The following is a 17,795-nucleotide window of genomic DNA, read 5'->3' on the forward strand; positions in this document are numbered from 1 at the left end:
AAATTGCAGGATCTTTTATGGAGCAGTATTAAAGGGGCCTTTTCACAGATTTTGGCATTTTTTAAACTTATTCATTAAATGCTTTATATTGATAAATGTAAACATTGGATCGTAAAAGCTCCAGTAAAAAATCAAGAAAAAAAATAAAAAAAGGAAAAGAACATTGCCCGGAGCAGGTTTCGAACCAGTGACCCCTGGAGTCCTGCCAGAGTCCTGAAGTAAAAACGCTATAGCCTACTGAGCTATTCCGCCGAGTACACATTCTTGACGTATTTTACACCTTATATAAGCAATCTTCGTAGTTTCACAAAATTTAACGACAAAAACAGAAATCTCCAAATTATTCAATCGTTTCGCGTTGCAACGCTTTATAATTTTTAGGTTAAAAAATCGTCAAAAGATGCATATAATGGCTATATTAGAGCATGGTTAATGTTCAGTATTACTGTTTCCTCACAAATATCATAACTAAAACGAAAACTTACGAATCTGAAACAACTTTTTTCAATTTTGTCAATTTACCAAAGCGTGAAAAGATCCCTTTAAATTTAGTATATTGTACATCGATTTTGCAAACCAACGGGATCGAACAGATATTTAAAGCAGCATAATTACTAAAAATCAACGAAACTTTCATACAATATTTCGAAAAAATTAAGTAAAGACATATAACAGCTAGATGTGGTATGGTAACATAGATTTAACGAGATACAAAATGCTGGTTTTTATTTTTTTGTGGCACAATATATTTCATTTAAATTTACCTCAACGATATATATTCATACGACTCACGAACGCTAACTTGGTACATGAACATGTGTTGAATATCTTGTCCCGCAAAAACAAACAAAAAGAAAATTATCCAGATGAGACGCCACAGAACGTGGCGTCTCATCAGGATCCAAACTGTTTGTTTTTTTTTAATCGAAGAAAATCCTTTTTTTAGAATTTCAGCAGACGACATTTTAGCAGACGACTAATTACCCAGCATGCAAAGGGTTAATGGTATGATAATGCCGTGAGTGGGTGTAGGAGTTCACGACCACGGGTCCATTATAGTCCACTTCGTGCATGTAGCGGACAGTCCATCATCGTGACGTTTGTTGTATGCATCCAATATGATTCACGTAACAAAAAACGTACACAAACCATTTAAGTGTCGATCTTGGAAAATGGGGCTTAATGCATGTGCGTTAATTGTCAGCACAGACTAATCAGGGACGACACTTTTTCCGCTTGTATGGAGTTTTTCGTTAAACAAATGACTTTCTAAACGGAAATCCAATCTAGACGGATAGTGTCTCCCCTGACTTCAAAGACTACACATGCTAATCTGGGACGACACTTTACGCACAAGCATTTAGCCCCGTTTTAACAGAGCAAGGTGCAGTTGATATTATTGGAAATGGGAAAGTGTATAAATTGTTGATGGGAAAAAATCGTTTCTGTACAAAAAAATAAATGAGATCAAACGTAATGTCGGTAGTGGTCATTGAATGGCTTATAAACAACTCCCACTCAATGGATCAACGAATGAGACATGCAAAGATGGACTATCGGGGTAAGACTAAACACCGCATGTGAGTTATATCCGCGGATATGACTGAAAAGAGCTACAATGAAAAGATAAAGCCTTTTTGTGTTTTTCCTTTTTTGTTAAATATAAAAATCGTTCTTTGAATAAAATACATTTAATACATAAGCACTGTTAAGAGCGACTATGTTAGAATTTTCTTGACATTTTTGCAACACCAAATTCATATCCGGAAATATGACCGACCGGCCAATACATGACTTTTAGGCTACACAGGACATGCTCTGTTTTTAGACAATGTTATCAACACGAATTGTGTTGTTTTTTTCATAATACAAAAATATCATTTTAAAGTAATTGAAGGATAAACACCAAAGTGCCTTTATTCTTTCTTGTTTGGTATTTTCGTTCATATCCGCGGATGTGAGTCATGTACGGTTTTTAAACGCATATGGACTATCATGCGTGCATCCATAATGGCAAATGCTTTCGGTTAGTGATCTAGAACAGACGTTAAAAACAAAACTCTTTAAGGTATGCGTATGACCCACCCTGTAAGGGTCCATACAAATTAAAGGATTTTACAAAACGTTATTTCTGCTATGCTGTTATATTTCGGGTGGGTGTGGAATGGCAGACAGAGGCTAAAACAATTGGACGTAGATAGTGAACGGAGTCAAGGCAACGGGCCCACTGCATAGTCCATTTCATTCAAGCTACCGGACATTACTTAAAAGCTGCACATGTTGTACAATGGTGTAGGCCTATTTCAGTAAATAAAAAATATACACAAAAGGCAACAGTCTGGCAAAAACCGGGCTTTATGCATGTGCGTAAAAAATAAAGTGACGCCCCAGATTAGATTGTGAAATAATCAGTTATGACACTTCCCGCTGTATTTTTGGTATTTTTCATTTATAGGAAAGTGTCGCCCCTGATTAGACTGTGCGTATTTCACAGGCTAATCTAGGACGACACTGTACGCACATACATTAAGCCCAATTTTCCCAGATGGCGTGTCAAATCATCTATCTATACGGTTAAGTTGAAGGATAAGCAGCTGTAACGACAATCTAAAATGCGTCCCATGCTTGTAATAACACGTGTTAACAGGATTTCGATTTGTAAATCATTTCTCTTGGTTAAAAAGTGACATCTCAGCCAAAACCAAACTGTGATACTTTTTATTTAAATACCACGAACAATGTAAACTGCGAATAATGTGTTTCCGAAACTGTGAATAACAACTTCGTCGAGAAACTTAGACCCTTTGTTATGTTATTGACTTCTTGATTATGAGACTAATCCTGTTGATGTAAACCGCTGTTGTTGATCAAAGTATGTAGCTGCCAATCCCACCACATCGCTGGCCACAAAACCAACTAAACAACCATGTTAAAGGGATCTTTTCACGCTTTGGTAAATTGTCAAAATTGAAAAAAGTTGTTTCAGATTCGTAAGTTTTCGTTTTAGCTATGATATTTGTGAGGAAACAGTAATACTGAACATTAACCATGCTCTAATATAGCCATTATATGCATCTTTTGACGATTTTAAAACCTAAAAATTATAAAGCGTTGCAACGCAAAACGATTGAATAATTTGGAGAGTTCTGTTTTTGTCGTTAAATTTACTGAAACTACGAAGATTGCTTATATTAGGTATAAAATACGTCAAGAGTGTGTACTCGGCGGAATAGCTCAGTAGGCTAACGCGTTTTTACTTCAAGACTCTGGCAGGACTCCAGGGGTCACTGATTCGAAACCTGCTACGGGCAATGTTCTTTTCCTTTTTTATTTTTTTCTTGATTTTTTTACTGGAGCTTTTATGATCCAATGTTTACATTTATCAATATAAAGCATTTAATGAATAAGTTAAAAAAATGCCAAAATCTGTGAAAAGGCCCCTTTAAGTCATACATGTGGAGCTTGCACTTGTTTAACTATTAAAAAAGAAAGTCGTAAGCAAAGGAAATGCCGAATCCTTGCTGTTTGAAGTCATATTTATGGCCATACCTTGCGGTTAAATAATGATATCGAAATGTGTTAATGGTTGCGGGTCAAACTCGTTATTATTAGAACATTTATTACTTGTGGACTCTCCCATCCTTCTAAATGGGATCAATTTATTAAAAAAAAATAGGGATGTCTAGTATATTTATTTCTATATTTAGAATATTTCTTACAGAAATTCCTTTAAGCAAACAGCGAATACCCTGATGAGACGCCGCATCATGCGGCGTCTTATCTGGGTCTACGCTGTTTGCCAAGGCCTTTTTTCTAGATGCTAGGCATGAATGGGTTCAGTCAGTAACGTGGGTTTCGAAAGGGGACGGTAACCGAAACCGTATTACAAATTATTCCTAAAACATAAATTGCCAATTGCTATTTTGGTTGATTGATAATATCCATTACTAATGTCCTTTACTAATTAGGACGGTCAACATACCTGTGTCGCTATTAATGCATCATGCGGGGTCGTATCAGTGTCTACGCTGTTTGCCAAGGCTTTTTTTCTAGACGCTAGGCAAAAATGGGTTAAAACATTTTTACTCACAGGAACGTATGTTCATCTTACGTGGATATGTTAACTTTTATGAAAACCGGCTTATTCGTGTAACACGTGTAGGATAGTAGATATATTTTGTTTTGATAAATTTTAGTTGATTATGTTAGTGTGTGTCAATCAGAAACACGGATGGTGCATTTATGTACAACATCCACGAAGGTTTATGTAAAAGAAAACTTATGAATACCCAACAAAATATACATACGTGCAATCAAAGATCTATAAATATTTATAGATCTTTGGTGCAATAGAGCACTATAGAGTGTATTAATTGTCTGCACATTCTAGTAAGCCTACATGTTTTAGTATTTGTAAATGCAAATCAAAATCAGGCTAATTTTCAATCAGAACATATGACTTTGTTTCGTTCTCTGATGTTCGAATCAATTTCGAGGAATTTTAATAAAAACATCCATAATAGCTATTCCTGGTACAACACGTTATTACATACCCTGTAACATTTCATAAAATATGATTATTATTACTATATTATCAGCGTAGTTCGTTATCCATGTGCATCAATTTATTCTTATAAATCTGATAAAATACTGATATTGCATAATAAGTGAATATATATAAATGTCACTTACTAAGTTTATAAGACGGATTTCTTTAATTGTTTCGATATTTAAAAAATGCTTAGTTTGCAAACCAAACTATTTTTTATTGAAACCAGGGGAAACACATTGAGCTATTTATAAAACAAAACCCAGCTGAGCTAGTCTTATTTTTCCTGAACGCACTAACTTCCCGTTTATCTTTATCAGATAGTGAGCAAGTAATATGCGGCGTCCGCTACAAATTCCCCACATAACTTTGGGAAAACAACCTCTCTCGCTGTGTGCTATTATTAGAATACTGAAAAATCCTGAACTTCTTATTCATGTTATTAATAAGCCTTGCGGGCAAGTCATTACTGATTTTGTTATATAAAGTATCACGAATACAGCTCGTTGCTATCAGCAACCCCAGTGTGCATTGAATAATTAAACGCCCAATTACAGGTGGAATATTGATTTGTAAACAACAATTTTTGGTATAAACAAGATTAGACTCGTCGCCATTTTGTACCACGTGGTTAATAATCGTAGCATGACTCGATGATTTATAAACCTCCGCTATGACTACAAGTTTTCCGCTGCTTTATTTGGTGGGTCAATCTAAAAATAGAATTTTACTATCACGCGGAATGTAATATTCAAGCGCGATATGATTGGCTGATCATTGTGACGTATATGTTGACCGAGTATTGCGATTGGTTGTACAAATCCGTTGTGAAAACTAGCGAGTTTACTATTAATCGGCATAGTAGTAACTGACGCGCCACGAGGAGCATCGTTTTTGGACAGCTCTCGGCTTTATCACACATAAGCGATCAGTTTCACGGGGTTTTGGTGCTTTATAAACGGACATAGTTCGGTGTAGCAAAGAGACTTGGAATAATCATGAGTGCCACAACCGATGCGCAACGTTTGATCGCCGTGTCCCTCGGGAAAATTGCCGTGTCACGCCAGCAACGTTGTGGAATTAACCTGCATAAAAACTTATTAGTGGCGAGTGTCCTTCACAAGGCTAGAACAACGTACATGATGGATAACTTTCAGACACTTCTGGCTCAGAAACGGGCACAGGCCGAGAAAGAAGCAGCGGCTAAAATGATCGTGGACACACAGCCAGAAATGCGGTCATCTTCACGCGTTGAATTAATGGAAAGTTCAACAACGCCTGAGGTCACAGACCGTATCCGAACTGACAAAGCGGAGGTTCCCAACGGGGAACTGACGAACAAAGCGAGCAAGTCGTGTTCGGACAAAGAAAATATCGTGCCGGTTAGTAAGAACAATGCGGAATTAAAGTCTTCAGACATTTGTGATAAATCGGATGATCTCCAATCGAAGTGTTGTTATAAAAAGGACCTTAACAACGCGGCTCCAATTGTGTTAGGAAAACCTGCGCTGTCGTCGCGTAACAGTTCGGATTACGTCAGCCAGTTACCCCAGTGCAGGTGTGTAGGAACAAAGCGTCGGAGACTTGCGGTGGATTATGAATCAGGGTCGGTCTCAAAGCGGGCTCGATTCACCGAGGAAGGCGATGGAAGTGACTCAGACTTTGAGTATGACTCGGACTCAAGTGACTGTGATGCAACGGAAAGAATGCAGACTGAGTCGTCTCAGGTGACCGGTCTGGTTGACATTTTTAACAGCGGCTTTAACGGACTTTGCAAATCTAACGAAGCGAAGCCGTCGTCACCGGCCGGACATATCAATGTGTACGTCAGCGCGGACAGGTCCGTTGGCGGACACCAGTATGTACTGAAAGACTTAAGTTGCGGCACCCAAATAATAGACAAAGTTTCGCTGCCCACCGCTATTGCATTGGCAGTATGAACGACACTATCTGGGACCATGTCACTTATCATTTTTGTATTAAATCCATTGTTTATGTATAGGCCTAAGGAATTTTAATTGTCATAATTTATTTTTAACGTTTTATGAAAAACGAAGGTGCAATCAGGGTTTAGAAGCATTTATGCTTCTTAAAGGACATGAGTTGTTGTGATAATTTTGGGTGTATGTGTAAATGTTGACACAACAATTTTTAGGGAATTCATACGAAAGTTCGATTAATTATTTCTCTTCAAGGAAGTATATGAATGGATTGGGGTTGGTTTTGGTTGAGTATTCGTCCCTTTTTAAAAGTGTATGTACAAGGATTATGCTCTATAGTAGATCAAACTTGTGATTGTTAATTTATGTCCGGCCAGTATTAAGACCAGTCCTATGTTACATACATGGTTTATGTGTCATGACATAGACCTCATTTGTTCAGAAAAATACCATTTCTGTTATATAAAGTCTCTATTTATTAAGATCTATTTAAGCTGTTGACCGCTCCGAATATTAGCACTAATAATCAGCCGACCAATGCTTATATAAAAAAGATAACATTTATACAACGTATAGATCAGGTAAACATGTTGTCTTGGGCAACTGGTTTGAACAGGTTTTGTAACGACTGTTTACAATCCTCTGTCTATATCTACCTACTGACCTACTTCTGAGACAAAGGTCAGGGCGTTGCAGTGATAAGCGTACAAATATTTATTAGGCTTACTTAAAGGGGCCTTTTCACAGATTTTGGCATTTTTTAACTTATTCATTAAATGCTTTATATCGATAAATGTAAACATTGGATCGTAAAAGCTCCAGTAAAAAATCAAGAATAAAATTAAAAAAAGGAAAAGAACATTTCCCGGACCAGGTTTCGAACCAGTGACCCCTGGAGTCCTGCCAGAGTCCTGAAGTAAAAACGCTTTAGCCTACTGAGCTATTCCGCCAAGTACACATACTTGACGTATTTTATACGTTATATAAGCAATCTTCGTAGTTTCACAAAATTTAACGACAAAAACAGAACTCTCCAAATTATTCAATCGTTTTGCGTTGCAACGCTTTATAATTTTTAGGTTTTAAAATCGTCAAAAGATGCATATAATGGCTATATTAGACCATGGTAAATGTTCAGTATTACTGTTTCCTCACAAATATCATAACTAAAACGAAAATTTGCGAATCTGAAACAACTTTTTTCAATTTTGTCAATTTACCAAAGCGTGAAAAGATCCCTTTATTGTCAGTCGATTAATAATACAACGTTACCTTTCTTACCTGTCATATGATAGGCTGTCATTTACCATGATGTTAGATCGCGTGGTGGAAGTTAGTAGAATAGACGCGTGTCATCTGTTACCTTATGGTGACAAGGTTTATACTTAGTGGGTAATTAGTATGTATATGTTGTTTGTCATAATTAAAAAGAAATGTTTGTTCATGGAATAGTCGATTGACCCAGTCAATGTATGTTAAATGAAGTAAATGAAATTTAAGAATTATATTGTATACATTTTGATGAATTGAAAAAAAACGTTTGAACAAAATGTATTTATTTTTATAAATATTGTTTAAATCGTATTTATTTGTCCATATTGTATTATGAAATATGTTCTCCATGAGAAAAAAGAAAACAGAAAAATATGCAATAAAAATATGAATAACAATACTATTGACTTTTGTTGTCTTATTATTTATATTCCAAGGAAAGTTACACCATTTCTTTGAATGAGAAATACATTTTTTTTTTTTGGGGGGGGGGAAATATAGTTTATTTATCTCGTCAATAGGTATGTGTAGGTCGAGGCCACCCTACGTCATTCCTTACACACATTATGTGTTAGTAGCAATTGAATACAGCTGTGTTAGTATATAGCTAAATGGTTTGCAAGTTTATAAACAGGATGCAAGTTTGTAAGCAGTGTACAAAGTATGCAACTATGCACGAGTGCATAGTAAATAAAAATCTTTGTAAAAGCACAGAAAATACAAGTAGCAGAAATACGTTCTATATAAGACAAGGATCTTTATACATAATATCGAGATTTGTATCACTGTTTTCACGTGTAAATGGTAATTTCAGTGCACATCAATGTCATTGAAAGATAAATAATAATCACTGATCGGGGCACCACTGTGATGATTGCGGTAGAGGTGAATGACGATGTTGTCGGAAGAGATGATGATCAGACAGTCAAAAGTTAAACATAAACAGTATTTTGTAAGTTACAGAGTAATTAATAATGTATGGTTGCTTTACAAATTTGTTAAGTATTGTCACACCTCTAATACATCAATAAAAGGAATATGCGCCTCGCTCTTCGAAAACAGGGCGTAATGCATGTGCGTAAAGTCTCGTCCAAGAAAATCCTGTGCAGTCCGCATTGGCTAATATGACGACATTTTCCGCTTTTATTGTTGAAAAAAATACTTCATGAAAACATTTTTTTTAAAGCGCATTGTTTCTTCCCTGATTAGCCTGTGTGGATGGCAAATGCTTATCTGGGACGACAACGTATACACACGCATTACGCCCTGTTTTCATAGATCGAAGCGCATATTTATTCGACACAATATACCGGTAAGCAGGCGCTACTTTCCGTTTTCAAATGAAGGCAAAGCGTCACATTAACATAAAACCCCGACCGATAGGAATGAGTGCATGCGGAAATTACTGGTAGGATCAATGACCATTTTAAGTTAAGAAACTCTGAGACAGTTAATTAAAATAAAATAGACAGGATAAAATGTACATTAACAAGTTTTAATATCATTATCAAAGCAAGCGCGGGTACAGACTTTGTGGTGTTGAGATGTGGACGAAACCTGGAGGAAACCGTAGTACTCACGAAACAAGCCAACATGCGCCGGGTACGGGAATTGAACCCGGTGTGAACCGCATGTACCAACCACTGCGCTCAGCCAGCCAGCTAGACTGACGGGATTGGGCTGGGCAAATCAAACGTTTCATATTTTCCCAATATCGACCCGATAAATCTGCCTGATATTGTGTTTGACAAAGGCCTGAGATCGGTATGGCTCGATGTGGTTCCGACATGGTCACAATCCCGATATTCCTCCTACATGTTCTTTGATTCAAAATCGGCTTCCACTAAACTGGTTTTGTCTGTTAATGGCCTGAAATTGTGCGTGTGAACAGACGATACCTTAATTTCATTGTCGGGGGTAAAAATGAGCAGAGGGGCTTGCTCTAGATTCCGCCCTTTTAACATAAATGCAACGTCGATTAATAACAGAGCTCGAACGTGTACGGACTTTTATATACCGTCATTTATAATTATACAATATTTAATTGACAGTTTGGCCTTTACACCATGTATATAAGTTAGCAATGGCATTTACAATAGCATCGGCTTTTAACTTTCACCTGTGGTGACGAACACCATTCTTACAGGTCACGCGTTTTTTTTGCATTAGGTGTTGATTATGTTTTTGGTTGCACAACATTTTCACACAGTGCAATACACGCAGATCTCGCACGTCTCCTGCGCTTTGTTACAGATACACCATTAATTTAGCCGTGTTCTGAGAAAACTGGGCATAATGCATGTGCGTAAAAGTGACGTCCCAGATTAGCCTGTGCAGGCCGCACAGGCTTATCAGAGACGACACTTTCCGCTTAAACTAGACTTTCGGTAAAATGGGACTTCCTTTAAACGAAAAATACCATTAAAGCGCAAAGTGTCGTCCCTGATTAGCCTGTGCGGACTGCACAGGCTAATCTGGGACGACACTTTACGCACACATGCATTTTGCCCAATTTTCACTGAACAAGACACAATTTTCCGTCGGATACAACGCTCTCATTTCGTACTTAAAATTATATTTAAGGATACAACAACATTGAACGCGCGCATATTTCTAAACACTATGAATTATTTAAAACACTAACGGGCGCACCTTTACCATGAAACCAGGCGAATATAAAATATAATTAGCACATCGTAATGTATTTCATCAGAAAATAGCGAGTAACACATGATTTTATAAGGCTTTTGCGTTATCTTTCCGTTTGTAATCGACCAGGAAGTTTCTCCGAATAAATGTTATCAATTCAATGGGATGAAACATTTAGAAATTGGTGGTTCGAACCCGGAACGTTACATAAAGGGTTATTAAATTATTGTTTACTCGGAGCGCGATACATATGGTACTTTTTAACCTATACCGGATCTTAGTATGCGGTTATTGCTTTTTGTTATCAACAATTTTAGACTACTTGCAAGCTATATCATGGACTGTTTTGTTTACGCGTTTTGTGTTTAACCCATTAATGCCTAGCGTCTAGAAAAAGGCCTTTGCAAACAGCGTTGACCCAGATGAGACGCCGCATAATGCGGCGTCTCATCAGCGTCTGTGCTGTTTGCTTAAAGAAATTTCTGTAAGAAATATTCTAAATATAGAAATAAATATACTAGACATCCCTATATTTGAAAATAAATTGATCCAATTGAGAAGGATAGGACAGTCCACTAGGCATAAAATGGGTTCAACTGTCTGATAATGGGTTTCTTGCTTACTGAACGAAAGCAACATTGAGCGAGTACAGGGATGAGTGAGTGAATAATTGCACGAATGAATGAAGGAATGAATGAGTGAGGGAAGGAGGGAGTGAGAACGGCCATGATTGAGTGAATAGTTGCATGAATGAATGAAGGAATGAATGAGTGAGTGAGGGAAGGAGGGAGTAAGTGAGTACGGGCATGATTGAGTGAATAGTTGCATGAATGAATGAGTGCATGAATAAATGAATTTATAAATGAATGAAAGATATGAGTGTGTGGGCGCAGGAATTACTTTTTAGATTTAATTTTAAAAGCGTTTGTGCATATATATTTTCGACTAAACTTTCATAACCGTTCAATATAACACATACGCTGTCAACGAACATTAAATCACTTCAGGAATTGATTGTTTCACAATGAAACCAAAGAGCAAACAATGTCATCTTTTCAGACTATAATCACATATATCTAACACGAAACATCCGGAAGATACGTGACGTGTTAATGACGTGTTTATCAGTTTCGTAACCTTGGGATACAATTGAAAGTCAAATGGTGGTGTAAACAGTAATCAGTTCGTTATACCTTTATCGGAAAGCAACTCTTTTGGTCATTGTGGGGTTTTATACTTATAGCAAGAAGAGTTGAGACTGCTTAAGACTGGTTGTTAGTTTCGAAAATTGTACAAATACGCAGGCTTGTACATTTGTCTCCAAAATATTACAACCACACGTTTTTGCCACACTGCTTGTTTCGAAAATTTTACAAACAAACTTGCTTTTGTTCAATACCGTGAAACGTTAATTATCACTATAAGAGGGTTAGGGCGTTCCTCCCATTAACATATTTGCTGACTACCACACCCAGTGCGCGTGCGTTCTTGTTCATTCATTCCAATTCACAAATATGTCTGCTATTAATGAATCGGATGGTTAAAACCAGCACATAGGCGTGCCATTCCAACATTCCACGAGAACAATAATTTACGTGTGTACCAAGTGAAGTTATACACACCCTATCGATACAGAACCGTTTTATGCGTCGATTAACCGCAATGCAATCTGGATTTAGACTGATTCATATCAAAATCATGAACATGCTAACAATAAAATAGTGTGTATGTGTGAAACAAAGAACTCTATAGAGTTATGTTTTGACCGTAATCTTACGAATCCAACCTATCGCGTTACGCATCACACCAATCAATCTGAACGCATCGGACAGTGGGCTACACCACACCGACGATCGCCGTTATGGCGGAATTGTCCGAGGAGTCCCGATTGCACAACAATAAAAGCCGATCATAACCGATTTCATCCGATAGCAGAATTGTACGTTTTATTGATAGATCCTTTATAGTAATTGCACTCCAAATGCTACAAGGAAATGACAATCGGGGACAAAAATCATCACGTTGTCGTCCTCAAAATCGTTGACTTTTTCTTAAATTGTAACCTAACCATTTGCGATCCGTAAGCGTGCGTAGTGTTCCGTAATAACATCATGTTTTCGGACACGAAACATTTAAAATATATTTAATTGTAGATACAACAATTTTAGAAACAACAAATATTCCCGAATGACAGGTGTCCGATTTTTTTTAATACACGATTACACATACACAGGCGTCTGATTTATAACATCATTTGCCGACTCATATCGACTTATGTTTTTTTTTATAAATAATTTCACACCGTTTAGGTACTAAAATGTTTAATTTAATACTTAACTATACTGGTATAACGTGAACTGGGAAAACTGGGCTTCAAACATATATGTAACGTATCTTTCCATATTAGCATGTTCAGCCCACAGACTGCACAGGCTAATCTGGGACGACAATTTACACGCATTCTGGGACGACAATGTACACGCATTCTGGGACGACAATTTACACGCATGCATAAAGCGCAGTTTTCCTAGAACGTGGGTGCAGTTGTAAGCATCCAGATGATGATGTGTATCATCGCGCCCATTTGATTGATTTTCCCTGGAAAAATTCAAGCAAAAACCGTAAATAACGCGTTCGAAGTTCTGAAACAGAAAGCGACTAAACTTATCTACTAATTAACAAAGGCTATTTTTAGCCTTACATAAGTGCTTACTATAAATAACTAACGGTATAACGAGAAATATATTTATTTTTGTTCTGTACGTAAGAAATGCGTGTAGCTGTTCTCATCCTGGTTTGACCCATATAGATTAGAATGTGGCTTCCAGTTTGAGTGGTGACAGCTGGATTGCCAATGGCTTTTGTTCTAAGATCAGTGCCCCATATGACCTATGAGAGAAATCGCACGGCTCCTGCAATCTAATGTACTTGTTATCAATCAGAGAAATTCCGATTAATATACTATAAGATTGCACGCACGTGTATTTACTTTAGTTTCTTTTAGTGATGTGTTTTCATTCTATACGAGCCTCAATCTGGGAAAACGGGATCTAATGCATGTGCGTAAAGTTCGTTAAGTGCGGTCCCTGATTAGGCTTTGCTGTCCGCACAGGCTAATCAGGGACGACGCTTTCCGCCTAGACATGATTTTTTAAAAGAGACTTCATTTAAATTAAACGAAATATTCCATAAACACGGAAAGTATCACCCCTGATTAGACTGTGTGGACTGCACAGGCTTATCTGGAACTATGTCACGCGAATGCGTTTACCCCCGTTTTTATCAGAGCATAGCTCTGATAATGAAATCAACGAAAGGCCTTTTCTTGTTCGTAATATGAACTTGATATTCGGAATTTATGACACACGATTTTTTTGTCCTAATTTACTTAAAATACGAACAAGACTGATCTAAATCTACTAGGTATTATATTGATATTAGATGGATCTGAACTTTTTTGTCAATACACGGATATTCATGTGACCGCAAGTTCATATAACTGCAAAACGCTGTCAGTACGTTATTTCTGAATAAGGTCGATTATGTCAGAATAAGTTTAAACCTATTTATTTTAGCTCGATTGTATAGAAAGCCTTTGGCTTCTTTGAAACGCTCTTGATTTCGCTTCCTTGGACTAGAACCAGTATTTGGTGTATTTGACGGAGATCTAAAGATCGCTCCCACTGTTGGCATTGAACCCGTGGCCTCCCGATCGCCAGGCGGACACCATATCAACTACGCCACGGCGACACATGGCAGTATTTCATCCGCAAATCACACATGGGAACGTAAGGCTCTTTTTTTATTACTTTTTGAACGGTGTACTGGTTATTTCCCACTTTAATAACGATGCCAATAACATACATCTTGCGATTATGTATATATGTACCATTATTATGTTTTACTTATGCCTAATAATCTAACGGTTACTTAGTGGAAACCATCGACTCTTAGCAAAACTAACTGAAAACTCAAACTGGAAAATCGAAACAAATATTTACCCATTTATGCCTAGCGATTTATGCCTAGAGTCTAAAAAAAGGAATTGGCAAACAGCGTAGACCCAGATGAGACGCCGCAAGATGCGGCGTCTCATCAGGTTCGGTGCTGTTTGCCTTAAGGAATTCTGTAATAGATATTCTAAATATAGAAATAAATATACTAGACATCCCTAATTTTGGAAATAAATTGATCCAATTTTGAAGGATGGGAGAGTCCATTAGGAATACATGGGTTAAGGGTCGGCACAAAAATAGGGTCGGTCGAGTTTGTGGAAACGGAGAGCTTTATTAGGACTGATGCTGTAGTTTCATTATAGAGAACTCAAATCACTACGGCTGTTCAGACTACTTTACCATTCATCCGCTAGTTTGGGGGAAACTTTATAACTCATTAACTAAACGGCCCCTTGATATTCCATTACTACTGCTATGCCGCGGATGATTAAGTTTTGCGATTGACACTGAGTTCTTAGTTTAGTAGACGCGCAATGCATCTCACAAAGTGTCGTTTATTTCAGAATTTATTTTCATGAAGTAACCATTTAACAGCAAAAATAATAATTATCCTTAGAGTTCACAGTTTTGAAACACACATTCTTAATATGCTAAATAAAATCGATGTTTGTTTATTTTAAATGTATTCTTATAACGTTAAAGGAAGTGTCAACATATCACAGAGAACCACTTTGTTCAGAGTATACCGGGTTTATTCTATCGGGTTTATTCATGTGTTCTATTCTTCACTTTTATACAAGGTTTCTTCACGAGGTGTCAGCATGACAGATATCACGAAACATGTTAAATACAAATCAAATCGGATATGATGCAATTTTGCTTACATCTAATTGTCACAATAGATCTTACTGTTTGCCTTAGGGAAGTTTGACAGCAGATGACGAATGTTTTTACTTTAATGACCCTTTGTAGAAAACATACCTATGTAATAATGCCCAATAAATATGTGGTCAGTTTGTTTTCAACTGACCTAAGGTGACAGTTTAAGTATACCAATACTGTTTTTATTCAACATCAAATACAACAGGTACTCATTTAAAATCAGATACAAAAGACATTCAATTATGAAACAATATGCAACAATTTAAATTAACCAAAATACATTTTCTCTTACTCGTATGTTTGTACATCATTTTATTTATACTATAAGTAACGGGTATTAATTAAAAGTAATGTGTATTTCTAAACAAATAAAGCAATACACTTTTAAACAAATAAAGCAATATAATTTTAAACAAATAAAGCGAAGTTTGGCAAACATGAAACATTTAACAAGTTAGTTATGAATCCCGAATTAGTAGTACTTTAAGTCATTAATTAAAATAGCGATTAACAAATTATACTAGCATGACATGATATCAGATAAGATTCGGCGAACCTCACCCCTACCGGGCCGCCAACCTTCCCTAATAGTTTGGCCAGGCTATACAAAGTGCAACGACCTTTGACGAAGTGTCAATGAGCGAGGATAGTGAATGTTGTTTACTTTCGCATACGTTATCGGACAACGTTCGCCCATGTCCAATAATAACCAATGACGTCAAAGGAAAATCTACGTGTTTACTTCTTACTGTGACTGTGGGGGAAGATCTTTTGTGATAGTGTCGCTCTGTGTTATATTCGCATTTCTTTTGACCTTTAGAGGAACCTCTGCGCTTTTTAGATGTCATCTCAAATGTTTACCTCAATAGACAAACATATTATCCCCCGCCAGAGGCGGAGGAATATTGTTTTGGCGTTGTCCGTCCGTCCGTCCGGCACTTTTGTGTCCGGAGCCATATCTTGGAAGTGCTTTGGCGGATTTCATTGAAACTTGTTATGAGTATATATATGCATAAGAGGATGATGCACGCCAAGTGGCATTGTACACCATTTGTTAAAAACAGAGTTATGGCCCTTTGTATCTTGAAAAAATGCTTTTTACTATAAGCTCTTTTGTGTCCGGAGCCATATCTTGGAAGTGCTTCGGCGGATTTCATTGAAACTTGGTATAAGTATATATATGCATAAGAGGATGATGCACGCCAAATGGCATTGTACACCATCTGTTAAAAACAGAGTTATGGCCCTTTGTATCTTGAAAAATGCTTTTTACTATAGGCACTTTTGTGTCTGGAGCCATATCTTGACGGTTCCTTGGCGGATTTCATTGAAACTTGGTATGAGTATATATATGCATAAGAGGATGATGCTTGCCAAATGGCATTGTATACCATTTGTTCAAAACAGAGTTATGGCCCTTTGTATCTTGAAAAAAAGCTTTTTACTATAGGCACTTTTGTGTCCGGAGCCATATCTTGGAAGTGCTTTGGCGGATTTCATTGAAACTTGGTATGAGTATATATCCCCCGCCAGAGGCGGAGGGATATTGTTTTGGCGCTGTCCGTCCGGCTGTCCGTCCGTCCGTCACTTTTGTGTCCGGAGCCATATCTTGGAAGTGCTTTTGCGGATTTCATTAAAACTTGGTATGAGTGTATATATGGATAATAGGATGATGCACGCCAAATGGCATTGCACACCATCTGATAATAACAGAGTTGTGGCCTTTTGTATCTTCAAAAAAATCCTTTTTTTAGTGTCAAATATAACACTTTTGTGTCCAGAAGTATATAGGCGGGGGTATCAATTCAACGAATTTGCTTGTTTAAATGCGGTCCTATTGTTGTAGACATATAGACGTAAATATATATGCCTGATGTTTTTACATAATCACGTTAGAATAAAAATAACGACGAGGCTTGTTGAGTCGTTATTGTATTCGTGACGAGCCTGATATATGACAATACGATCAGGCAGTGACCTGTTCTTTTGTTTCTCATACCACACACCCCTTTTTAAGAAAAGAAATAGTAAACATTATTGTTAAGCCAAACATTGACGTATGTTACAACTTCCTATTTACGTGATGTAAGAGATATATAAGATAGCTTTATATCCGGCAGATATCTATGTAGTAGTATGATAAATTACACAACGAGTAACCCATTATTATTTATAAACTGCCTTTTCATCCAAAACGTCGCTGGTTCGAGTCCATGCAAGGCCAAAACCAACTTCTAAGCGACATTAACCCATTTATGCATAGCGTCTAGAAAAAAAGGCATTGGCAAACAGCGCAGACCCTTATGAGAGCATGATGCGGCGTCTCATCTTGGTCTGCGCTGTTTGCTTAAACGAATTTCTGTAAGAAATATTCTAAATATAGAAATAAATATACTAGACATCCCTTATTTTGGAAATAAATTGATTCAATTTAGAAGGATGGGGAAGTCCACTAGGCATAAATGGGTTAAACCGAGGTGCATGGTTTTTGGTGCCTCACCCCATTGTTGCGATATACCGGATCCGTGGCCTTGTGGAAAAGCACCA

At 37.1% G+C, this 17,795-nt stretch overlaps 1 protein-coding gene across 1 annotated transcript; it reads left to right on the forward strand.

Annotated features, from left to right (window-relative positions):
* The first annotated feature begins 5,547 nt into the window (after positions 1-5,547).
* On the forward strand, positions 5,548-6,489 carry LOC127839693 (immediate early response gene 5-like protein). Its single transcript, XM_052368077.1, has one exon. The coding sequence runs from the start codon at positions 5,548-5,550 to the stop codon at positions 6,487-6,489; it is 942 nt and encodes a 313-aa protein (XP_052224037.1).
* The last annotated feature ends 11,306 nt before the right edge of the window (positions 6,490-17,795 follow it).

Source organism: Dreissena polymorpha, chromosome 7 (genome assembly GCF_020536995.1).
Source record: "Dreissena polymorpha isolate Duluth1 chromosome 7, UMN_Dpol_1.0, whole genome shotgun sequence".
In the NCBI taxonomy this organism is placed as follows: Eukaryota; Metazoa; Mollusca; class Bivalvia; order Myida; family Dreissenidae; genus Dreissena; species Dreissena polymorpha.

Coding starts and splice junctions, on each gene's coding strand:
- LOC127839693 (XM_052368077.1), top strand. CDS start 5,548: ATGAGTGCCACAACCGATGCGCAACGTTTGATCGCCGTGTCCCTCGGG.